Here is a 26,245-nt window from a genome sequence, read left to right as displayed (position 1 = left end):
CAGCTCAGGGAAACAAAACCGAAAAATGCTCTTAAACAGAAACGGGCCTAACTCATGTCAAGAGCCTGCCTGGACCGCACGACTCCTGACAAAAACCTCGTTTTTACTTTGAATTTTACATTATGTACAATTCTAATGTAAAGAATATTCATGTATAGGAATATTCACGTTAAAGATGTGCCAAATGGGGACTGTCCATCTCCTGAAATTACAACTGACCTCCAGACTATAGAGATCAGTTTCCCTGAAGAAAAAGGCCTCTATGGAGGTTGTACTCTGTGCTATTATACCCCACTGAGGTCCTGCCCCTTCTCAAACCCCATCTTCTTCAGGATCCACCCCCAAATCTCCTGGAATTCAGAGGTTTCAGCCCTATAATGTTGTGAAAGGGAGACGTATTGTTCCATGAGATGGGAGTGGCAGGCTGACCACTTTTTTCCTAAGTACAGACTGCATGAATTGGATTGGATACTACTAGCTTTTTTGCTTGATCTCGCCTAGTTCTCCACTTCATTGCACCCCCATCGCATGTGACTTTTCTTTACGTGGGTCCCACAATCCTTGGCATAATCTTTTCATTGATCAAAAGGAGGTCTTTCTCTTTTGTCATCTGGTAGCATCAGACACTATGTTTTTAATGCAACCTGCATCCCTTCAAGAAACAGCCATGAATGCCTGTCAAACAGGTTTGGATCAGGTTTTTGCAAAACCAAGAATGCACAAAGAGGCTGCCAGTTCTAACCGACTGGCAACCATTAGTGTCATGAGGGACTATTGAAAAGGACACCGAAGGATAGAATTTTATTAAAATATAGCATTTATTTATCACTAATATATATGGTCTGAGACTGATTTACTTCTGTTTAAACAATTGACTGAAAAGTTATGCAGCACAGATGGGTAGTAGAACTTAATCAGGCTGAGTGACATTGCAAAAAGCCAGTTGTGATGTCCTGCATGGTTAGAAAAGGAAACAGTAAAGCAACATGCCTAACAGTCAAACTGATTGTTGAAAAATCAGCTTGCTGTTTGTTACATGTGAACAGGATGTGAGCTGAACTCTTTGGAGTTTCAGCATCCCTAGTTCTAAACTCAGAAATACAAACACTTAGTTGCCTTCAGCTGACAGGATTGTCTGATAGCAGATTTAAATATATGATCAGCTAAATATATCATTGTAATGAAAGCATGTACACAATAACCTTTCCAGTTTATTGGACTATGCCATGAGTTTGAGAACCCGTGTGGTGAAGTGGTTAACTTTCCAGACAAAGACCAGGTTGAAAGCCCTACTCCGACAGGAATCTCACTAAGTAAAATTGTGCCAGTTACATTGTCTCGTCATGACAACTTTGTGAGATTGTTATGGCTGGGAGGTAGTATGAAATCTCACCATTAGATCACCATTAGTAGCGAGGGAGAAAAGGGTAAAGTAAAATATGGATTAATTAGATAATAGCTCTTTTCTTAGCAATCATTAATTTGAATGCTTCGTGAACTTTTTTGTTCCTCAAGCTGTAGATGAAAGGGTTCAGAAATGGTGTCACCACACAATAAAAGACAGACACAACCTTGTCTGAATCACGGATGTCCCTCACTGAAGGCCTAACATACATATACATGACTGAGCCGTAGTATATGGATACAACAATGAGATGGGCACTACAAGTGGAAAATGCTTTTTGCCTTCCTCCGGCAGACGGCATCCTCAATATGGTAACAATGATGTTAACATAAGACACCACTATTAAGGAGAAGCAACCTAACACCATTGAAGAAATGCACATAAAGAAGGACAATTCAGTGAATGACTTGTTCCCACATGGAAGAGTCAGCACTGGAGCTAGATCACAGAAGAAATGGTTGATTATATTGGGTCCACAAAATGGCAGCTTACAGAGCATAATCACGGGAAATAAGGGTGCAAGCAACCCTCCAACCCAACACCCAAGAGACAAATTTCTGCAAACTCTAGCATTCATTAGAGTGATGTATTTTAGAGGTTTGCATATGGCTAAGTAGCGGTCATAAGCCATGAGTACCAGCAGGAAGTTCTCGGTCAATCCCAGGAAGAGGTTGAAGTAAAGCTGTGTGAAGCAACCCACAATGCTGATAACCTTTTTCTCTTTTAAGAAGTCCACAAGCATTTTGGGAATGGTGTTGGTCATATGTCCAATCTCAATCAAGGCCAAGTGGCTGAGGAATAAGTACATGGGAGTGTGGAGCTGCTGGTAGAGCTGGACAATAGTGATGATCATAATGTTTCCAGCTATGGTCAGAACGTAGGCCAGCAGGAAGAGTATGAGGAGAAAAATCTGGACTTCTGGAGTGTTAGAGAAACCCACGAGAATTAATTCATGTATAGAAGTTTGGTTTTCTGATAGCATGCCTGTATTTTAGAAAATTAAAATATAGAGAAGATGGGGAATTCAGTAGGTTATTGATTAATAATTTCTCCTTTAAACAAGTCCAATATAGCTGTTCTAACAAGAAGTCTGAATGCTAATTCTGGAGACAATAGTCCATAGCACAGAGTTCACAAAGAGACTTTAAATTTCACTGTAATATTTTAATGCAACAAAACCAAATATACTAAGGGAAAGGTGAAAATGAAAATTCAATGTATGTCTACACAAATCCACCCCGAAACAGATAAAGCAAATCATTGAAACATAAAATATGAAGCATGATATATTTAAAGACTGAGAGTCAATTAAATTGATAAAATATATGAAGAACAGATTCAAGGAATGACAGGATCTCATTTTATACAGTACTGATGGAATCATAGCAGGATACATTTATCAGTAAAATAGTATATCCATAGTCATTCACCTGAACTACAGCCGGAACAAAATTATTGCTGCTCATTTGTAATCATCTCCCACACCGCAGAATCCTTTGCAACTTGAAAACATCTAATGCTTTCTTAAAGTAGATGCTATAGTGATGCAATGTGCATTTCCAAACTTTACATCTGAAAAGCCCTGGTGAAAGTTCACAGTCTGTTGAGGCGGTACCAATCTCCAGTATCTTTTTGCACTAACTTTTCAACATTATATTAATCATTTGTTAATAAAACAATGAATTCAGAAATCCTAACACCATGAACTCATGAACACATGAAGCTGCCTTATACTGAATCAGACCCTCAGTCCATCAAAGTCAGTATTGTATACTCAGACTGACAGCAGCTCTCCAGGGTCTCAGGCAGAAGTCTTTTCACATCCCCTACCTGCCTAGTCCCTTCAACTGGAGATGCCGGGGATTGAACCTGGGACCTTCTGCATGCCAAGCAGAGGCTCTACCGCTAAGCCACAGCCCCTCCCCTCGCCTCCCCTACCATTTTAATTTGGTTACTACTATTAATTTATGATACTGAATTAGATAATGTGCAATTATAAAAGCAATTTCTGAAATACTTTTCACATTTTAGAGTGATAAAAAAGAGCCTATGGAATGGAGATTTCAGTCTCGGAGGGAGGGATACTAAACCTATTGATGCTCATTACTTTAACTCTTTTAAAGGAATTGTTGATGTTAGTTCCTATGTGGGCAAAATACAGTTCTAAACCTGGAAGCACTGATGCAGTGAGACTCGATCTGTTCTCAATCTCTCAGCAGTGGATAGCCTGGTCTTCAAGGGCAAGATTCTAGTGGGTGGGCGCCATCCTTTGTCCCTGCATGACATATGCCCTCCTTTCATATGTCATAAACCTTAAATTGTGTGAGACAACCTCTTAAAAGTAGCTCCCACACATCTGTAGGTACATATGAAGGTTACCCTAGATACAATGAAAAAGAGGCTGCAAGGACATTTTTGTCTACTTACCTCACTAGTAAGTATTCTGTTCAGAATGATCTACTAATATTGAAATCACCATAGGATGGGCCTAAGCCATTTGTAGGCCTAAAGCAGAAAAGTAGCATCCCTGAGTTCCAATATCCTAAGGACATCTTCTTAGGAATAAGTCCCCTTAAATAACATACTTACTTATGAGTAGACCTGATTTGGTTTGCTCTCAGGAAGGCTTTTCATAAATGAAAAAGTATATATTTTTTCTTCTTTAAACAGAATTACTAGGACTCTTCATGAAGGACTTCATGTGACTAGTCCAAAAGCTTGAAGGAGACACAGTGTTTTGGTGGCCATGATGCTGAGCACCATGAAAGCATGAGATTCGTATAGCTCTCTATGAAAAGAGAAAGATCTTCAAGTATGAATTGAATGTAAGCTAATGCTTCTGTTGTCTTTTGAATGAACATGTTTGTTTGATGGGGAAAGGGTTGTTGCAAGGTCTGTCAGTCATCATTTCCTACTGGCCTTGAAATAAAGGAAGTCACACTTCAATTCTTGAAAAGTTGACTACGATAAAGTTATCCTTATATCTTCTGCAGTGGCTTGCTGAATAATCTGTGTGATATTTACTAGCTAGCCTGTGTAAATATCTGAAGTAACATTTTCTTTCAAACCAGGAGGAGTACACATTTGCAGTAAGCAAGATATTGTAGAAGCTGATATGGAAAATTATTAAGAATTAAGTGAAGAATAAAGGAAGGCAATTCCCATGCTGAAGACAGGCAGTACATGTCCAGGTTAGAAATCCATCAATATTAATTGACAACCTTTCCCCACATTTCTGAAAAAATACTATGAGGAGATGAGAATGAAATTCTACTGCATGAAGCAGTGTTGATATGGTTCCCCCTCCTAAAGATATAATCTGTGCTTTCAATACCATTTATTTAAAATGTAGGCGATTTCCACAGAGATCCCACGCTAACTCATGGGATCTAATTAATAGGACATCCATGTCAAATATAGATATGTAATATACATAAAGAGCTTTCATTTTGGGATTATTATTTAAAGTGCCAGTGGGAACATTGAAATTACACTGGGGATGTTTATTTTAGTGTGAAAGCACTTGTCACATTAGCCATATCCCAAAGTGCTAGCGGAACTGAGAGTAAATAAATATGAACATCAATCAGAACGACTAACTAGCACTTGCAGCTATGAAATGAACCAACAGAAGGAATTCATATGAAACAAACTACAAGAGGGAAATCTTCCACCCCTCCCAATGTTTTGTTCTCAAGCGCAGGCCATTGGTCCACATCTACTACAGTATCAGGACAGAATTTCATCCTCTGATACATGCACTAAATTAATTAATTTTTTTCTTTATAGCACCGGCCACCTATTTCCCCATTGGGTACCCTTTATGGGTTGGCAGAGGTACTGTGAGATGTGTTATTAGAGACTCCTAGAATGATCTGAGAAGATTCAATATTCATACCTCGCCAGGACTGGCCCAGAACTTTATGGTTTCTTTGATTGCCTTGGGCCTCCCTCAAATTGTGATAGATCCAACACATGAAAGGGGCCACATACTGGATTTAATTTTTTTGACTGAGCAGTTGAGGGAAGGGCTGGTTTCAGGGCTAGAGCTTTGATCTGAAGCATGGTGTGATAGCCCTTCTACACGTACGCAGAGTGCCTGCCATCCTCTACACCTCTCTCTCTCAGGTTCAGGGTACATGTCACAAGCTACCTTTCTTGTCTCTTTTAAAATATATAGAGAGCCATGACCATTTCACAACCCAGGTCTTCTCGCTCACAGAGACATCTGCAGGCTCTCCCACTCTCCTCGCTTTCCACAAACTGAATTATTCAAGAGAACTTTTCCTACACGGGTAATACAGTTGTACTGAACTCAATGATTCACCAAGTTGCTTAGATAAATTATTAGGGACTGTGGTCCGTACTACTGTGTTTAGCTTACTGAACCTAGAATCCTACTATGCAATTTTTGTATCATTTAATGACTCGTGTTAAGATTTATGCTTTGCTTCACTTGTGGGATTTTTTTTTAGATTTCAAATTGGTTTTACAACCATAATTGTATTGTAATTTTTACTGAATACCCCATCCTGTTGATTGTGTTGACTCACTCTGTGTAATCCGCCTTGAGTCCAAGAGAGAAAGGAAGACTATAAATGACGTAAATGTATAAAAAAGTGATCAGTCCTATCCACATTCTTATTATCAAAAGAAATGTCTATCCCAATAAGCTGGTAGAATACAGGATATTGAGCAAACCCCAATCTAGGCAACCACCCATCCTGCTACTCTGATGTTGGCCAGGCTGGTTGGGTCTTCTTCTGCCCCAGGTAGGGGCCTGCAGACCAGTTCATTGTAGCTGCTCATCCTGGTTCCAGGGAACGTCCTGCCAAGGGCTGCAGAGTCCAGGTTGAGTCCGGGTCAGGCATTGGCCCCAAACAAGTATGAAATGCTAAGGTAGAGCAGGATATAAGACTAATATAATAAATAAATCATAAGAATACAAAATTCTGTTAATTGTAAGCATCACAACAAATTCTGCATAGAACCCAAACCATTCTTGTCCTTTCATTGGAAATCATTTTCTGTGCGTTGTTTTCCTTCTTAATTGTTTCCTGGTGTTCAAGCCAGGTCTCAAAACAATAATGTAGAATTTAGGAAGAAAGATGAACCCTAATAAGCTGCTACTGGAGAACAAGATGGAGAAGATCTCCACAGCCACCATGTATTTTCCTTTGGTGCTTAGGTAGGTTGGCACAAAAGACAGCCAAACACTGCAGAAGACCATCATGCTGAAAGTGATAAATTTGCCCTCATTAAAAGTATCCGGCAGTTTTCTGGCAAGAAAAGCCACCACGAAACTGGCAAGAGCTAAAAGACCCATGTAGAAAATGACCACATAAAACATGGCGACTGACCCTTCATTACATTGCACTATGATCTGTCCAGGCTGTGAGTGCATGTCCAATTCTGGAAAAGGAGGAGAGGTTCCCAGCCAAATCCCAGAGATACCCACTTGGACAAGAGAGCAGGAGAGGACAATGACACATGACAATCTCTTTCCCAACCACCCTCTCATCTTGCTGCCTGGTTTTGTAGCCATAAAAGCCAAAACGACAGTGATGGTTTTGGCCAGCACACAGGAAACAGCAACAGCAAAGATGATGCTAAAAGCCGTTTGTCGTAGTAGACAGGTGACCTTTCCGGGCCATCCAATGAATAGCAAGGAGCAGAGAAAGCAAAGCAGGAGGGAGATGAGGAGCCCGTAGGTCAGGCCTCTATTGTTGGCTTTGACTATTGGTGTATTCCGGTGCTTGGTAATGACTCCTAGAACCCAAACATTGATGATGAAGAAGAAGATAGCGAAGGCAGCCAGAACCCCTCCCAGTGATTCTTTATAGGAAAGGAAGGTGATAACCTTAGGAATGCATTCATCTCTCTGCTTGTTAGGATACTGGTCGTCAGGGCATCTGTTGCATTCCTTTGAATCTGAAAGGAGATGATTTTTCAGAATAACATACTGTGAATTTCTCTTTTTAGTGCCAATATTTAAGTGACTTGATAGCTACAATACCCATCATGTAGTATTGCTGGCAAAACCGAACAAACACTCTGGCTACCCTTTGATGCTAAGTTGTTCCTGCTCTGACATGGTGCACTTCCTTCCAGGGAAGGAAGACACTGGCTGAGGGTCAGAAGCATGGATGAGAGTGAGGATTTGGTCTCTTGAAAATAGCATGGTGAAAGGGAACAGGAGCTCCACGCCCCCGCCCCCCACCCCCATGCCATGGTCCTGATCATGATTAACCCCTTACAGATTTGTTAACATAGGGAATTTCATCCCTAAAATGGCAGAGGATACCCTGTGGTGGACTCAGGGACACTATCACATACAGTTTGCCTTTCAGAGCATGTATGATAGAAGATGTGCATACCTCCACTTCACTTGCTGGCTGTTTTCCCACTGCAGACCCAAAGGGAAAATGCAACATTTGCATTTGCTGGTTGCTTTGGAGTTTAGGAGTAATGCATTGATGTATTTTCAGACTGGCATGCAGCATTACCCCATTTTGCCCACTTCAAATTGCTTGGGATATGGTGTGGTTATAGGTCAGTGTCTTTAAATGATGGGATCAGCCCTAATGTTGGTTGATTGGAATAGGGCAGGTTATTGTCTGCCCGGTAAGGAAATGTAATAAGCACGCTGAGGTATCTCTTATGATTAGAAGAAGAGTTTGTTTTTATACACTGCTTTTTTCTACCATAAGGAGTCTCAAAGTGACTCACAATCGCCTTCCCTTCCCCTCCCCACAACAGACACCTTCTGAAGTAGGTGGGGCTGAGAGAGTTCAGAGAGAAATATGACTAGCCCAACGTCACCCAGTCAACTTCATTTGGGAGGGGCCATGGCTGAGTGGTAGAGCATCTGATTGGCATGCAGAAGGTCCCAGGTTCAATCCTTGGCATCTCCAGTTAAAGGGACTAGGCAAGTGGGTGATGTGAAAGACCTCTGCCTGAGACCCTGGAGAGCCGCTGCCTGTCTGAGTAGACAGTACTGACTTTGATAGACCAAGGGTCTGATTTGGTATTAGGCAGCTTCATGTGTTCATGTGTTCATGTGGAGGTGTGGGGAAACAAATCTAGGTTCTCATTAGTGACTAGCCCCATTGGTTCTGTGGAGAGGAGTCCTTCAGTGGCAGGTCTATGTCTGTTGAACCATAATGGTGCCCAGAATAGGGAAACAGTAATGGAAGATCTACTACTGTCAACACATCAAGAAAATGTGGTATTTGGTAGCACTGCTATTCCCACCTTTGAGCCATTCAGGCTCTAACCCTGATAGTCCTCAAGCAGTCCAGTATATAGCGCATCCTGCTCTAAGGGGATAAAAAAATAATTCTCACCATAAACATTCACAATAAAATGTTTACTCTATTTAATATCATATTTTTGCAGGGGACTCACCTATTTTGTCTGCAATGGTACCCTCTGGACATGGGGAGCAACCATGGCAGCAAATGGATTTCCCTTCCTTCACCACTTTATTGTATCCAGGATGGCAGTGGTCACTGCAAATGGATTGTGGTGTTGTCTGAACATATATAAAAGGCACTTGTGAGTTGTCTTTCTGATCTTTTGATTTGTGTCAGTGGTTTATTGACCTAGAGTATCAGCAATCCTACATCTTCAAAACCAGCATGTCCCAGTGAAATGTGTAGATCATTCTCAACCGGTAGTTCATGGCAGTTCACTGATGCTTATTGTTCATGTGTGAGGGGAATCTCTTAACATGATGGATCTAGCTACTTTATAAGTGTTATGGGATGGAGAAGTTGCCATTGGAATGTTATTGCCAGTGACAATAATTTTACAATTTTTAACATGTAGTCTGGATCTTACAGCTTTATATCAGAGTGCAGTGGACAATGTGGGCTGAGATATTAGGACAGGTTGAACAATAGCTAAAATAATCCCAAACGTGTCTGAATCTGACTAACATGGTTCTCCTTTACTAATTTTCATCCTCCAACCAACCCTATTGGTTGAGCTGAGAGAGAGAACGATTAGCCTGAGGGCACCTAGCAAAGTTCTTAGTGGAGTGGGATTTGAAGTTCAGTCTCCCAGCTCCTAGTCTGAGACCTTCACCATTACACCACAGTGCTGAATCAAGCATATTACCACCCCCAAGGCTGAAAGTGCAACTAGTGAAAGTCCAACTATTAAAGTCCAGCTTATCATTCTTTTCAGCTGTGGAGCCTTCCTCCAGTGCAAGGAACTCTCTTCCACAGGGATATGCCTTGTGCTGGAACCAGGATTCACAATCAACAGAATAAAACAATAGATTCCAGCCCCAAAATATTAGGGATAACAAATAATGGGGTGATTTTAATTTAACATTCTTTAGTTGAATATTGTTATTTTTCGCATTCTCAGTGGTTAAACCAGTCTAGAAACATTGTTTATGGGGAGCTCCTAATATTTGCTTTACATCATCAATTGGAGGTGAACTATTTGGTGTTGGAAACAAGGCTGTGGGAGTGGTTGACAGTATGACAAACAAAAATCCTAAGTAAGCAAATGGTCGAGGTGGGTGGACAATGAAAAGACCATTGCAAATAGATGGATTACTAGGTTATGATATATGATGTTGAGGGCTGAATCCAGGCATGATTGTATACAATCTTGTCCACCTATCCTCCTTCTTACAGCTTCTATCCCACATTAACTTTGACTATCCTGTGCCCACGCTTATCCCCAGCATAACCTATTCTGATGGTCAAAGGGCACCACGTCCTCCATTTTTCAAGTAGAAAAGCTGGTTGGATCCAATACAGTACAATGATCAACGACTTTTTCCAAGAGACTGTGACTTGGAGACCAATCAAACAGATCTACTCAGGATCCCACTCATGTGTAGTCAATGGGGCTTATTTCCATGAAAGTGTTCATAGCATTGTAGTGGGAATCACTTAAGGTTCTGAAGTTGATAGTTCAGTCTTACCTGGTTAAATCTACTTGGCCATTGGATGATTTCCTCGCTAATTTTAAATTCTTGCCCAGAAGAAACCTTGGGCTCAATCCTCCCAACTTTTACTCTAGCAAAAGTGTTATTATTCAGTATGATCCAGTTTATAATTTCAAAGCTTGCTTCTAGTTCCCCATCTTCATTAAAGAACACTTCATTCCCAGCACTGTTGTTAAATCGGACTTTCTTCAAATACGAATGAAGCTAGATAAAATGAGATCAAATATATTAATAAAATAGTCTGTCAGACTAGAGATTACAAATTCCTACCCCATGAAACGTATATATACAGGTTGTGTATCCCTTATCCGGGGTGCTTGGGACCACAAGTGGTCGGATCTTTCCATATTTTGGAATGTTTTGGAATTTTTGCATATACATAATGAGATTTCTTGGGGATGGGACCCAAATTCATTTATATATGTTTTATATACCCTTTATACATACAGCCTGAATGTAATTGTAACCAATATTTTAAATAATTTTGTGTACATTGAACCATCCGAAAGCAAAGGTGTGACTATCTCATCAGACTTCGGAGAGACCCGGCGGTGTGGATGTAAGTGAGATCCATGCCACCCAGCCTCTCAGAAGTCAGAAGAGGCTGAGCAGCGCAGATCTGCCTGCATGTCGGCTCAAAAGGTCTCGTTTTTGGATCAGTCTCGATATCAGATGTCCAGATAAGGGATATTCAACCTGTATATATAAACTTAATTACACAAAGAGGATCTTCCTATGGAGAGATAACTCTCATAAATCTATTTGAATATATGGATTTAGTTGCACCTCTGAATGCATAGGATTGGGCTGTTCATGTCATCAAGGAGAGGAGTAAAAGCACACATGAAGATTGAAAGGCCTCCATCTGAGCTCTGAATACCTGAATTCTATACAAAGATCATAAGATTTCCCCCCAGTACATATTAGTATTTATTTTAAAAAAGACAAATATGCAAACATTATCACTTCACTGTCTTAAATAAATACCATTATATAATATTCAAGAGAACAGCATTTATATGGATCAATTGTTAGTCTACAGTTTTGCTTCCAAACTTTACAAAGAAACCTTTTCAGCACTTTGCAAAAATGGTTTTTTATATATATGTTATCTCTCAGCCACACTTAGGGAGCAAGCCTAAGCTGGTCCACTGAGAAGTAAATCCAATATTGTTCAACAGGGATTACTACCAGGACTGCAACCTAATACTCTTAGCTTAGTGTAACCACCTGCCATTCATTGCTTATTGTTGCTTTATCAATTGAAGCTGTTAATGTTTTGCCCCCCTTTTGGCAACAATTATTTTGATATTGGAAAGAACATTCAAAATCATATTGCTTCAACCAGTTAAAACATGTTCATTTAGAAGGCTCAATCAAACAGTTTTGAGGTTAATTCACAATGGGTAGCCATGTTAGTCTAACTGCAGTAGTAAAAAAGGGCAAGAGTCTAGTAGCACCTTAAAGACTAACAAAAATATTTTCTGGTAGACTGGTAGGGTATGAGCTTTCGTGAGCCACAGCTCACTTCTTCAGATACAGCTAGAATGTGACTCCATCTGTCTTTAAGTAGAGGACAGATGGAGTCACATTCTAGCTGTATCTGAAGAAGTGAGCTGTGGCTTACGAAAGCTCATACCCTACCAGAAAATATTTTTGTTAGTCTTTAAGGTGCTACTGGACTCTTGCCCTTTTCTACTAGTTTTGAGGTTGTTTGGGATTTTAAAACCTGATACAGTTTTATTGTTCCTGTCAGTGAAAAAGTGCAAATACTGTGGTAGCCCACTTTCTGAAGAAGAACTCTATTACCTTCCAGCTCTCAACATTCCCCATATTCAACCAGGCTCTATTCCCCAGTGCTTTAAGTCTGGAGCTTGATGAATACATGGCATGCAAAGCATGTGCCACCATGTAGATGGCATTGTAGATGCTGTAGCTATAGATAGACATTTCCATTTCAAACACATTTGCAGGCAGCTCTTCTAGTTTCTCCAGGCTGGTACATCTAGGGCAATAGACCATCTTAGACGCTGAACGACAAACTGGGATGCAACACCTAAATATTAGCTCCCAAAGCCTTTGTATAACGCAATCTCTTTCATCTAATTGAAAGTTTTGGAGAAATTCCCTAAATCCAAACACCTCCTTAGAATGGACTGTGAGGGACAAGGAACCATGGAATTTATCAGAAATAAATTCTGTAGCAAAATTCCACTGGGCTGTTGATATCCAGATTTTCCCACTTGGGATGGATGATGCATGTAAACAACTCTGAGAGTCTCCATAGATGATAATAACATTGACAGCAGCCTGGGTAAAAATTTCCATTTGTTCCTTCAGTCGAACATCATAGGAACCAAACATCATGTAAGGAATTCTAAGCGTGAAGGCAGTACAAATACCATTCTTTGTGAACATTGGTGTGATTGTCTCCAAAAAAGTATCACCTTTGCTGTTGTCCAAAACTACAAGTCCCGTCCAAGTCCATCGAAAATGCAGCAATAATTGTACAATCCCTGATATCTGAAGATTTTGGCTTGGGAACATTTGGTAAAGAAAGGGATATTGGATCTTGTCACTCAATTCGTGAGCCAAGGAACCATAACTGATCTGAAAATAAACAAGAAATGCAGGATGTGTTGCAGCATCTTTGCACGGGTTAAGACCTTGCATCTGGATCACTATATGAATTTGGTTTAATTACATCTGCCAAGTTTCATTAGAATAAAGAAGACGGAAATCAAGGTTCCTTTGAAGAATATTTCTGAAAGTACCAACAGCATTCAGGGATGACAAGTGGCAACATTCTCTGAATTCCTTTTTACATGTTTTCTTCCTAAAATTAAATCATCTGTTTCTTTTCCTCTTTTTTAGGAATCTGGAGACAGCATTATATCAATTCCATTTGGTTCAAAAGAGAAATCTGAATAGTCGAGAGGCAGGAAGGGAGATTCTGCAAAATTTCAGAATTTATTCTGCAGATGCTTAAAGACAGACAAAGGCCATTTATGCATGGCTGTCTCCTTGGGGTCACCCTGCTGACTACTTTGGTTTTTTGTTTTGGTTATGTTTGCATTTTCCAAAAGAAACGAGATGATAAAAAACAGAAAGAAAAAAAAACAAAAAAGAAATCCCCCATTGCCTACAACACTAAAGCTCAAAGGGGCGTTCCCAAGGCGAAAGGGCAGTGGAGGCTGCCTAAAGGCAGCTCCACCCCCGGGAATGCTCCCCTTCTGGGAAAGCCCTTCCAGCATGGCAGGCTGTTAGCTTTCAGAAGACTATGGTCATTTATGCATGGTCGCTTTAGCCTCTTTTATTCCATTTCAGCCAGGATCAATTTTTTCAGTATGCATGCTATCTCCTTCCTTGGAAACTCAACGCTGTTTCGACGCAAAACAAACCCAGCTTTTCCCATTCCTCTTCTGGCCTGAATTAAACTGTTGATCCTGGCTCATTCCGGAGTCACAGAATGTGCATACTGCATTAGGGGGAAACACAGAAGATTGGCTTCTCTCACAGCCAATCATGAAACAGTGTGTAAAGAGGCAGGGATTCAAGAGCTTCCTGCTTCCTGCTACCTTGAAGCTCTTTCTGAGCAAAAGAAAGGCTTTTTAAAAATGAGGCTTGGATTTCCCCACCCCCCTTCTTTCAGATTGCTCCGTTTTTTTGTTTTTTGTTCTTAAAATGCTTTTTTATGCGGCAGTTGGGTTTGGGGGGAAGGAAATCTTCTCTCAAGGTAAGACAATTACAGAGGAGCATTTCAGGGGGTGGGACTTGATTTGAGCTTGGGAGACTGCTTTTCTGTATTCATGGTTCGATTAGCGCACAGTTTCGTCCCTGATCGTTCAAGCCAATGCATACAGTTTCCCCCAACCCGGGTTACTTTAATGAGCAATGAACCCAGGTCCAAGCAGGGAGATCCAACCCATGCATAAAAGACCTATTTCTAAGAAAACCAAGGCACACTCCTCCTACCAAAAAAGAGCAAATGAGCATTGTGTTCTTCTCAAACAATTGTATGAAACTGTTACATCGAACACACAACCTACTTGCGGAATCTTGTAGAGGCCCAAGACAGTTGCCATTGCAATGGAGGTTTCAGAGCTCAGTCCGCCAATGGTGGCCAAGAGATGGTCCGTCTTGTCCCATTTATAATTAGGGATCGTTGCAAGCTGAGTGGAGAGAAGATCTAAGGTGTTCAGGTAAGTAAACTTGATATTAAAATAATTTTCTAGCATGTGGAGCCCCAAGCTGATATTGGGCAACAGTTCAGAATGCTCATTGATCTCATTAACTGCAAACAAAACAGCCAGGTCTTGCTGGTAGTTCTTACGTATGTATCTATAATTTATTTTGGGGAGAAAAAGTATATGGAGCAATGCCATGTAAATGAACACTGAACCGTAACAGTCTAAATTGAATTCCATGAAGAACAGACTACAGAAAGCTCATACCCTGCCAGAACTTTTGCTAGTCTTTAAGGTGCTACTGGACTCTTGCTCTTTGTGGACTCACGGACAAGCGGCTCCAAGGAAAGGGGAAGGAGAAGTAACCTTAAATAAACACACATACACGTACTTTTTGGGAAGTAAATGGCCACAGTTTTTATTGATCACAACAGAATGGAGCATTGGCGGAAAACCATGGGGGCAGATCCAAGATATCGGGTCACCACCCTGTAACCCGATATATATCGAAAGCATCGATAAACAGCCCAACCACCTGTGGGCACAGCACCGGAGTAGCACTTAGGTGGCCCCACCGGACGCACATCTCTGTGTGGAGCCAGCGCCACCTGGGATTGGAGTACCCAATACAGGCCCCCGAGCTGGGCATCACTGTTGTACTCCATCCCAAGACCCCTTATGGGGGTCCCCACAAACGGGAAGGAAAAGCACATCTTCCCTTCTTGGATCAGACCCCATTCAAAAACCCGCCAGAACAAACTGTGACCAAAGAAAATCAAACACATAACTACAGAACATAGGGAGGGTGGGCGGGAAACCTCGCCGTCCTGCAGCAAAACAGGATGGCTGCTGGTCTACGCCGGCTTTAAATTGCCGCGGGAAAGGGTGACGTCAGGACGCCTCGCCCAACCGCTGGGAAGGGCGGGGGAGGGGGAGAAACCCCCAGGCAAGCGTAGCCTCGCGAGACGGCGACGGGCTGCAGTCCAGCCTGGTGGAGACCTTTTACCCTTTCTTGCATCCTGTCCGGTAAGTCCACAATGGGGGGACCTGATTAGTCAGGTCCCCCTTTTTTTCTACTACATTTGTAAGACACAGTAATCAGTGTGAATTCAATTAAAGGAATTTTGGTACCCTTAGTGTGCGCTGAGCTTGACCCAGAGACTTCCAGACTCATAATACAGCTCCCAGCACAAGATCTACCTCCCTCCAAATCCCCCCTTTCTGAAGAAAATACTTTATTTTCACAATGGGGAGGGGCTATCAAGATAGGAAGTGTTCACTGGAAATGGCATCTTTAGAAATGAGCATGCTCTTTAGCATCACTTTCTGCCAGAATATTGATTTTTTTTTGTTACCTCTCCCTCCCTATTCAATCTAGAAGATAAAGGAAAGTCTAAATCACTTTCTTCTACAGAAATGTTGCTCCTGGGCTCCATTCTCATCTCCACTGAGCTCTCCATGGTCATTTATGTTAGGCTGTTTCCTCGCGGTCACCCCTCTGACTTCTTTGGGGTTTGGCTTTGATTATGCTTGCATTTTCTGACCGTCAGAGGTCTCCTTGCTCTCCCCACGCATTTCTGTGCATGTTGCCTGTGTTTTCTGGAATTGTGTTTAGCCAGCATCCAGAAAATGTGGGGGAAATGCACAGGGAGAGCAAGGCAACCTCTGACAGTCAGAAAAGGCAAGCATAATCAAAGCAAAGCCCTGAAGTAATTGGTGGGGTGACTGCAAGGAAACAGCCATGCATAAATGGTCCTTGTCTCACGTTACCCCCTCCCCATTCCGCAAGTGTAAATATATTTGCTTGGGCCATCCAGCAGGTCTATTAATCCAGCAGCTCTCCACCACACCACCTCTTTGAAGCTTTCTTGGGAAAATATTTATTTACCCCCAATCCCTGCACAATATCTTTAAGTGTATAAATGACACAATATCAAATGTTTAAGTACATGGAAGTTTTGACCGTGGAGCTTCTAAATTCTCGGGGATTTGGAGATAATTTTCCCATTTCTGATCAGTTTCTTCTAGCAATACCTTTCAGTTTTATTGGACTCCCTAATTTAAGAAGGAAATCAGATAACATTAAACATGTATTGCAATAAAACCTATCTGATATGGAGAAAGGGAGGAACGATGTGTTCAATAAAATGAAACCAAATACTTACAACACTAAGTGCTTATAATTTGGCTCTGGAAATTGCTTGAAATCGTCTATCTCAAATATATATATTATGTGAGAGAGGACCCCGCCTATAACGTGGTTCCCAGCAGCATAGTACTGATGTTCATGTTCAAACAGTTTGATTTCCATATAATTTTTGTTCTCAGATGGTTTACACACCAAGGAAGGCATGAGAAGAAACTGCAGTAAGAGTAGAAACAATGCCATCACCATGATGATTCCAAGGAAGACCCTTTCCCTGCACGATTAGCTGTAAACCGGTGCTAAATCTCTGTCCATATCCTGTGGAATCAGATGTTCTTTAAGGTAGTTCACCTTGAAACTGATGCCCCAGTATCCAGGCAACAGGACATTCTTTCAGGGCTGAATGGGAGATATGAACAGACATCATCCTGTCTGGTTCAAAGGAAAGCCCTCTTCAGTTCATGCATAGTGCATTTATAGACCCAAATGAACAACAACATAGTCTCTTTGTGTTGCAGTGAAGGAAAGTTCAGTTCTTTGTATAATCTTGTGGTAATTGCAGGGCAGCCTCTATTCTCCAAGGTCAGTCTAAGGGAAAAACATATTTACGATACTTTGATAGAGGGTTTGTTTGTTTGTAAGCTGAGGGTATTTTAGTAGTTCCAGTAATATTCTGTTGATATATTACACATTTTCAGACTTTTCTCAGTTGGAAAATGTGGGGCGAAAATATATATCTGTCATGAAGTAAAAGTTGTGGGATACTATTGATGAAGCAGAAATATCCAGCCCTTTCTGAACTACAACACATTCAGAGCCAACCAGTCTTCGATTCTATTCATGCTTCTAAATCTGGCATATTTATCTTGCAAAAATCAGTGTTGCAATAATGGTTACCCTACTCTGAACAGGACTAGCTGATCGATACCCTTCTACTACATGGGCATAGCAATCCTGAAGGGGGAGGTGAATGTCAGTAGAAGCCTGCATGGCCCCAGCGCCGGCTTTAGTGCCACTTGCACAGCTAAATGAGTACTAATGCTGGTGCAGAGGCAGCGTTTCCCCAGTGCAAGGGCTTGCGCCAGCACCAAGAGGGGTGTCCCTTTCGGCCTGGGTTTTCCTGTTGATATGCAGGAATGATCCAGGCAGCTGACGCATTTGTTTCCAGATCTTCTCTCCCAGCTGTTAGACCTCAAGTTAGACCATGGAGAAGAATTGCTCATCCTCATTCCCCCTTACTTTCCCCTTACTCAGTACTTTTAGTGTGCCAGATTGGGATGGGAGATGTTTACCAATAGGCCAGGGATGAATTGCCTGAGAGATAGCTATGTTCTGACACTGTTGATATTCTCTAGCACCAGTTAGCCTGAGATACTACAGAGATAGAAGGAGGATGTGAGTGGGATCTTGGACTCCTTATCAATGATATGCCAAATCTAATCCTAAGCAAGTGTTATGGTAACCCTGGAGACAAGGGCAGACCCAGATCCCAGGTAATACAGGCCAATCACAATTAGGGTTGCTAGGTCCCTCTTTGCCACTGGCAGGAGGTTTTTGGGGCAAAGCCTGAGGAAGGTGAGGTTTGGGGAGGGGAGGAACTTCAATGTCCAATTGTCAAAGTGGCCATTTTCTCCAGGTGAACTTATCTCTATTGGCTGGAGATCAGTTGTAATAGTGGGAGATCTCCAGCTAATACCTGGTGGTTGGCAACTCTAATCACAATAGATTGGTGTAAGAGGTGGAATTTAGAGGGTATATAGTGAACCCTACACAGCCCAGAAGGAGAAGAACACACACAAAGTTACCTTCTACTGAATCAGGCCCTTGGTCCGTCAAAGTCAGTATTGTCTACTCATACCGGCAGCAGCTCTCCAGGGTCTCAGACAGAGGTCTTTCACACCACCTACTTGCCTAGTCCCTTTAACTGGAGATGCCAGGGATTGAACTTGGACCTTCTGCATGCCAAGCAGATGCACTACCACTGAGCCACAGGCCCTCCCACAGGCCCCGCTTCACCATCATCTTTGCTAAGAAAACTAATCAATGCTAGCATGTGGGTAAGATGGTGTCTTTGCCAAATTAAATGTTGATACCAAAGAACCCTGCACTAAAATCACAGGAAATGGTTGTGAATCCTTTGGGGTGGGCTGATTGAATGTATATATAACCTGTGCTTTGGATGATTTATCTGTTTCTTTGTATATGGGCTCTGAGTGGGGTGTTCAATAAATTGCGTAAGCCGCTAATTCATGAGTGTCCGGACATCTTTGCAGCAAACGAAGAGAAAAGATTCAAGCTACTTCTCCAGCGACATGAGGTCTGGCCAATCTCACAGGGCAGTTTTGGAAGGTTCTAAATGGTTCCCCTGAACCAGGAGCCTGTGATTCACAGACCCTGGCAGTTTTAGGGCTAACAGCGCTGTGAGTAATGAAAAGGCAAAGGAGATGACTAGAATAATAGTGGAGGAAGGCTCAAGACAAATCCAATAAGACACAAACAAAAGCTCATTTTAAAGCATACTCCATGGGGGCGATGGGGGCAAAGAACGCTTTTCTGTCACCATTGTGTCTGTGCAGAATAAGCTTGTGGAGTTGGTCCAGGTGGTCAGAGGCCTGTTGGGATATGGCCTGATCCTAGTGCCAACAAGTGATTTTGTTTCTTCCCTCTGTGCCTTTTAAAGTGCCAAAACAGTTTTAAAAATAATTTGTATCACCAGTATTTGATTTTTTTTAAAAAAAGTAATGTTATATCTAGGGATTTTTCCCCTTTTTCTTTTATTGTAAGATAAACAGTGCATTCCTGAGGGGCCCCCCCGAAACTCCTTTTGAGGCGGTGTGACCCCACCGCCAGTGTAAGTGCGTGTAAAACTGTGATTACATACACTTACACTGGCAGCGAGGCCAGTCCCGCCGGCGGCTGAGCACCGCAGGACCACGCCTCGCCCCTCTGCCAGTGTGGCCTCTCCATGGAACAGGCCATGGTGTAGAGAGGCCGCACCAAATCAGGGGGGTGTTCCAGTGGCAGGCCGTGGGAGGACCTGCCAGTTAGGCAGCTTCCTATCCCCATTTGGCTGGTTACGCCGGTGCCAGGAACGGCGGTACTGTGCCTGCTTTTTAGCAGGCACAGCCTCACTGTTCCCTATGGAACAAGAAAATGCCTCTTCCCCACTGTCCCCATACACCATCAGCTCAGGAAAGGGCAAAAAATGTTTCTAATAAATAAAAAAAAATAAGGTGGCAAAACAGGATCTTGTCGTAGTCTAGTTCACATTCAGATGATCCCTTAAAGAAAAAATGAAATTGCTATGGATTTCAAATGTATTCTATTGTTCTTTTGAAGCTAAGAGTATATCTTAGACAGCCCTTATGTGAACCCCAATCCAACAATAGTTTTTTTTTTCTTTCCAAATTTATTCAACAACCTAAAAGCAGTATTCATCCTTAAGGCAGACTGAATTCCATCTCTGATGTGTCAAAATTGAAATAGAGCATTTTTAATGGGGAAATTCTCTTACTAAACTTTGTATAGGTCAAAAAAACACCTTTCCCTCTAAAGCCTATTCCAAAATGGCTGAACAATTACCTCCATCAATGTGTCTCTACCTAGGATCATAGATCAACTAGCAGAACTGTGAAAATGGCAGGTTATTGGACCATGACCATGGTCATTCTGGCACATGAACATTTCATCCAATGTATTTTTTGCACCATGAAATGCCTAGGAATGAAGCTACTCATCCACTTATATTCATATAAGCATGTATTGCCCTTGAAATAAAAAGTGGTTATTTAGAGTAAAACTGTTTAGTTAAAGAATAACAGAATGTTGTGAAAAGCCAGATATTACAAGAATAGATAATCTAGATCATTTTGACTGTAGCAACAGAAAGTCTACATAAATTCATTACTCCATAAGTTACATATCACTTCCTGTGCATTGTATCCCTTCTTAATTGTTTCCTGGTGTTCAAGCCAGGTCTCAAAACAATAATGTAGCATTTAGGAAGAAAAATGAACCCTAATAAGCTGCTACTGGAGAACAAGATGGAGAAGATCTCCACAGCCACCATGTATTTTCCTTTGGTGCTTAGGTAGGTTGGCACAAAAGACAGCCAAACACTGCAGAAGACCATCATGCTGAAAGTGATAAATTTGGCCTCATTAAAAGTATCCGGCAGTTTTCTGGCAAGAAAAGCCACCATGAAACTGGCAAGAGCTAAAAGACCCATGTAGAAAACGACCGCGTGAAACATGGCGACTGACCCTTCATTACATTGCACTATGATCTGTCCAGGCTGTGAGTGCATGTCCAGTTCTGGAAAAGAAGGAGAGGTTCCCAGCCAAACCCCAGAGATACCCACTTGGACAAGAGAGCAGGAGAGGACAATGACACATGACAACCTCTTTCCCAACCACCCTCTTATCTTGCTGCCTGGTTTTGTAGCCATGAAAGCCAAAACGACAGTGATGGTTTTGGCCAGCACACAGGAAACAGCAACAGCAAAGATGATGCCAAAAGCCGTTTGTCGGAGTAGACAGGTGACCTTTCCGGGCCATCCAATGAATAGCAAGGAACAGAGAAAGCAAAGCAGCAGGGAGATGAGGAGCCCGTAGGTCAGGCCTCTATTGTTGGCTTTGACTATTGGTGTATTCTGGTGCTTGGTAAAGACCCCTAGAATCCAAACACTGCTGCAGAAAAAGAATACAGCGCAGGCAGTCAAAAGTCTTCCCAAAGGTTCTTGATAGGAGAGGAAGGTGATAGCCTTAGGAATGCATTCATCTCTCTGCTGGTTGGGATACTGGTCGTCAGGGCATTTGTTGCACACCTTTGAATCTGAAATCCATAGACATGATATTTCAAAACAATGTCCCCAAAACTGACCTTTTTCATGAAAATTGTTCAATAATTCAAATTACCATCATGGCATGTTGCAAAGCCATTGCTCACTCTTAGTAAAATACAGTGAAATATTTTGCCCGCTGTTTGATACTAATGAGTTGCCATTTGTGAGTATGACACACACAAAGAGATTAAAGAATTTGAACAATACACATGATTAATAATTATGTTCCAGCTTCTCTGCCAGCTTTGTTTTTCATGTATGATCAAAAAGCCATGTTAAAATGTGTTATCATTCACTGTATAACTAATTTTATATAGAAGAAGAAAGAAGAGTTGGTTTTTATATGCCGACTTTATCACTTAAGGAAGAATCAAACCAGCTTACAATCACCTTCCCTTCCCTTCCCCACAGCAGACATCCTGTGAGGTAGGTGGGGCTGAGAGAGCTCTAAGAGAACTGTGACTAGCTCAAGGTCACCCAGCTGGCTTCATGTGTAGGAGTGAGGAAACCAAACCACATCACCAGATTAGAGTCTGCCACTCATGTGGAGGAGTGGGGAGTCAAACCCAGTTCTCCAGATTAGAGTCCACTGCTCCTAACCACCGCACTTAACCACTACACCACACTGGCTCTCTTAAAGGGCACTGACCTGTTTTGTTAGCAGCTGCTCCTTCTGGGCATAGGGAACCACTGTAACAACAAACGGAGCACCTCTCCTTGATTATCTTATCGTAACCTGGTTAGCAGTTTTCAGTGCAAGTGGAATGTGATGTTTCCGCATACTCTTTACATACAAATATTAAGCAACTTGATCACTATGTGACATCATAAACCATGCTGTGTTGAAATAAACATTCAAGTGTATAAAATGCTTGTTCTACCTAATATGTAGATACTCACCTACATTTTTAGCAATGGCACCTTCCGGACATGGGGAGCAACCATAGCAGCAAATAGATTTCCCCTCCCTGACCACCTTATTGTATCCAGGATGGCAGTTGTCAGTGCAAATGGAACGTGGTGTTGTCTGAACATAATTACAAGAAGATGGCAACGTATACATAAAAGACACAGGACAGTTGATCTATTGATTTGCCTCAGTTATTTTTGGCCCAGAGTGTCAGCTATCCTATACTGCATTTTCAAACATTTATATCCCAGTGACATATACTGACCATTCTCAACAGGGAAAATCTCTAATAAAATAATTAATGTGCAGCTTTCTCTTTAATGCTTAATATTGGTGTGTGATGGGGAATCTCTCAAATGTTAGCCCTCATGACTGCATAACTGCTATGGACAGAAAACTTTGCTACTAGAACGTCATTTTCAACAATATTACTGTTTCCATTGTAGCACGCAGCCTGGATCTTAAAGCTGAATATCAGAAACCCATAGACACCATGAACAAGTCAACCATCACAACCATGTCTGAATCTAGTTATCTATCTAGTACAGGAATCCCTACCTTTTTTGATCCTTTGGGCACCTTTGGAATTCCGAAACAGGGCGGTGGGCACAACAATAAAATTACTTCCACAGGAGGCGAAGCCAACCAAAAAATGTCTGGGAGCAAAGCTATTCATAGCTCTCATATTAATTCTTCAACATTTGGACAGAAGTTCTCTTTAACAGAATACCCTTTAATTTGCACAGCAATCAGAAGTCCTACTGGACACAAGCCTTCACATGACCGATCTACTTTCTAAAAACACTTGGCGGGCACCAGAAAATGTGTTGGAGAGCACCATGGCACCTATGGGTGCCATTTTGGGTACCTCTGATCTAGTACAATTAAGCCAAGGAGCTCAGGACAGAATGGTCCCTCTTTCCCCGATTTCATCCAGCCACCCAGTCCTGGGGGTGGGCAAGACGCTGGGAAAACAAGGTTGAACTAGTATGGCAAAAAAAAGAGTGAAAGCTTAATTTATTAAGGAAGATAGAAAATTTAAAGAAGTGTTCAAATGGTGGTATAATGAGATTATGGTATTATGATATTTGATGTGTAAGTCAATACAAGAATGGAATTGCAGTTCAAGTATTCAAGTGACTTTCCCAGAACTCGTCAAATAGTCAAGAATCTGGAGTTGGCAATGAATTCTCACCTGGTTAAATTCACTTGGCCACTGAATGCTCTCCTCATTAATGTTAAATTCTTGGCCAGAGGAAGCATCGGGAACCATCCTCCCAACGTTCTTTCTAGCAACCGTGTTGTTTTTCAATATGACCCAGTTTATAATATCAAAACTTGCTTCCATGTCTCCATTTTCATTGAAAAATACTTCATCCCCAGCAGTATTGTTAAAGCGGCCTTTTTTCAAATAAGGATGAAGCTAGATGAAACAAGAAAGACCACATATATTAAAATATATGTCATAAGTGTCACCGCAAAGATTAGAAACTTCTGTTTAAGAAATGTAAATTTTATGTTGAAAGGAAAAATAGGGCTATAGTTTCTATAAGTCCTGAATTAAATGTATTATGAAGTTACACCTATGGCTTAGATCCTTTACCCTACATTCAAGTCAGACTGACCCAGTGCCATTATTACTTATCTCCTGTAAGAGACAGTCAACCTGAATTCCTTATCCTTGCTTGGTATGCATGTCCTTTCCCCTACATCTTGTTCTCTTTTGGCTCAAGGTTTAGCTCCTAGGAATGAAGTGTTTTACTTAAAGTTGTGCATAATAGTATTCACAGAAGGTAGTTAAGAGAAAATTGTATAGATTTATTTATAGGCTTAGTGCAGATGCTCTAATAGGTTGTGGGAAGGAATCGCTCACTACAATAGGTTTCTTAATGTATTTATTTACGAAGTATTGAATCCAAAGTTTCCATTCGGCTGACCATGCCGCTCTAACCATGCAGCCATCCATTGCACAAATGTTCAAGGAGCCTTCCTTCATCCATGGAATCTGTATGTTCTACCAGTGTTGTAAAAAGACTCCTTGGGCCATTGGGAGGTGTAAGGGAAATCGCTGAAGAACACTGTCATCTCGAGGAGGAGAGAGACATGCCTCACCCCACCACACAACCAAGGCAGAAGGGTAATATGCCTTTAAGCATAAGGCTACAGGCTCCCAGCAATGGCTGGAAGCACCCCAGGTGTAGCCAATTTGTGCTTATCTGTAACAAGGGTAATTAAGAAAAAGATTAAAAGTCAGAGAAAGGCGGGTAAAGAGAGGGAGGGATGGGCTGTGAATTTTTCCCTCACCATCATCTTTGACCCCATTAGGAGGAAGAAGGGGTTAGTAAGTATGTTGTGTGTGTTGCTGTTGGGGGAATATACTTTAAAAGCAGGAGGGCTGGTCTTGCAAGTATACTGTATTGTTGCCTACTAATGAATGGTTGTTGCATGTGGTTAAGTAAAGCAGTTTGTTATAATAAAAACTTGGTTTGAAACCTCATGGGTGTGCTATTGCTTCTGGATCCTATAAAAGAACCACCTGCTAGGATTTGGCAGAACAGGAGGCTCTAAGGTTAATAGTATGGATCACTTTGGGTGAAGAATGCTATAAAGCCTCTTGTCACCTAAAACAATTATTTGGGGGAAGGGGCAGACACCAGTGTGGCCTCAGTGTGACTTTAGCAGCTAGTGATAACAAAATGTCTTAGCATTGATATTCCACTTTCCCCTATTCTAAGTTCTTTACATATTCTCTGTTTAACTGCTGATGTTATACAAAGCACCATAATAATTATCCCAGTAGTACACATATGGCAGCTGAAAACCTGTGGCTTCAATCTAGAGAGTTTTGAACCAGGTATGAACTAGGAAGTGAGGATTGAACCACAAAGTCAGTTCATATATGGTTGTAATAGATTTAGCTCTCATTTTGTACCTTTCAAACATCCCTGAAAGGCCTGAACTGAACTTTGAATGCTTTGCATATATTCTGCAAAATTTTATTATTGATAGCACTTCTATATAAAGCAAAAGGAATGTGGTACTCCACTTTCTGAAGGAGAACAACATTACCTCCCAGGGCTGTACATTCTTTCCATTCTCCATAGCTTGAAGTCTAGATTTTGATGAATGCAGCGAATGCAATGCATGTGCCACTGCATGGATGGCATTATAGATACTGTAGCCATAGCCAGACATTTCCTTTTCTAACACACTTCCAAATAGGCCTTCTATATCCTCCAATCCCATATATTTATTGCAATGTATTTTATTTGCTGAAGGACATACTGGTCTTTGGCACCTAAATATCTCCCAGAGACTTTGTATAATGCAATGTTTTCCATGTAACTGGAGGTTTTGGAGAAATTCCCCAAATCCTGGTACCTCCTTAGAATGGATTGCAAAGGACAAAGCACCATGGAACTTATCTGAAATGGAGTCTGCTGCAAAATCCCACTGGGCTGTTGAAATCCAGACCTTCCCACTTGGGATGGATGGTACATACAAAGAACTTTGAGAATCCCCATAGATGAGAATGACATTGACAGTGCCCTGGGTTAAAGATGTCATGTGTTCCTTCAGTCGAGTGTCATAGGAGCCAAACTCCATGTAAGGAATTCTTAGTGTGAAGGCAGTACAAATACCATTTCTTGTGAACAATGGTGTAATGGTCTGCAAAAAAGTGTCCTCGTAACTGTCATCGAAAACAATAAGTCCAATCCAAGTCCACTGAAAATGAAGGAGTAATTGTACAGTCCCTGATAACTGAAGGTCCTGGTTTGGGATCAT

The 26,245-nt window shown here is 41.5% G+C and overlaps 2 protein-coding genes and 1 pseudogene across 2 annotated transcripts; all 3 read right to left on the bottom strand.

Moving 5' to 3' along the window:
• Nucleotides 1–1,448: 1,448 nt before the first annotated feature.
• LOC130490094 (olfactory receptor 6N1-like) lies at nt 1,449–2,387 on the bottom strand. The gene has a single exon (XM_056863892.1). The coding sequence runs from the start codon at nt 2,385–2,387 to the stop codon at nt 1,449–1,451; it is 939 nt and encodes a 312-aa protein (XP_056719870.1).
• Nucleotides 2,388–6,299: 3,912 nt separating this feature from the next.
• LOC130490657 (vomeronasal type-2 receptor 26-like) lies at nt 6,300–16,955 on the bottom strand (annotated as a pseudogene).
• Nucleotides 16,956–20,628: 3,673 nt separating this feature from the next.
• Nucleotides 20,629–26,245, bottom strand: LOC130490656 (vomeronasal type-2 receptor 26-like). The gene is made up of 4 exons (XM_056864468.1): nt 25,841–26,245; nt 23,655–23,882; nt 22,450–22,576; nt 20,629–21,539 (listed from the first exon to the last, which is right to left on the bottom strand). Exons 1-4 carry the CDS (start codon nt 26,243–26,245, stop codon nt 20,629–20,631), a joined length of 1,671 nt encoding a protein of 556 aa, XP_056720446.1.

This window comes from Euleptes europaea, chromosome 18 (genome assembly GCF_029931775.1).
Source record: "Euleptes europaea isolate rEulEur1 chromosome 18, rEulEur1.hap1, whole genome shotgun sequence".
NCBI lineage: Eukaryota > Metazoa > Chordata > Lepidosauria > Squamata > Sphaerodactylidae > Euleptes > Euleptes europaea.
Note: the sequence above shows the minus strand (reverse complement) of the source record. Positions and strands in the feature narration are given on the sequence as shown.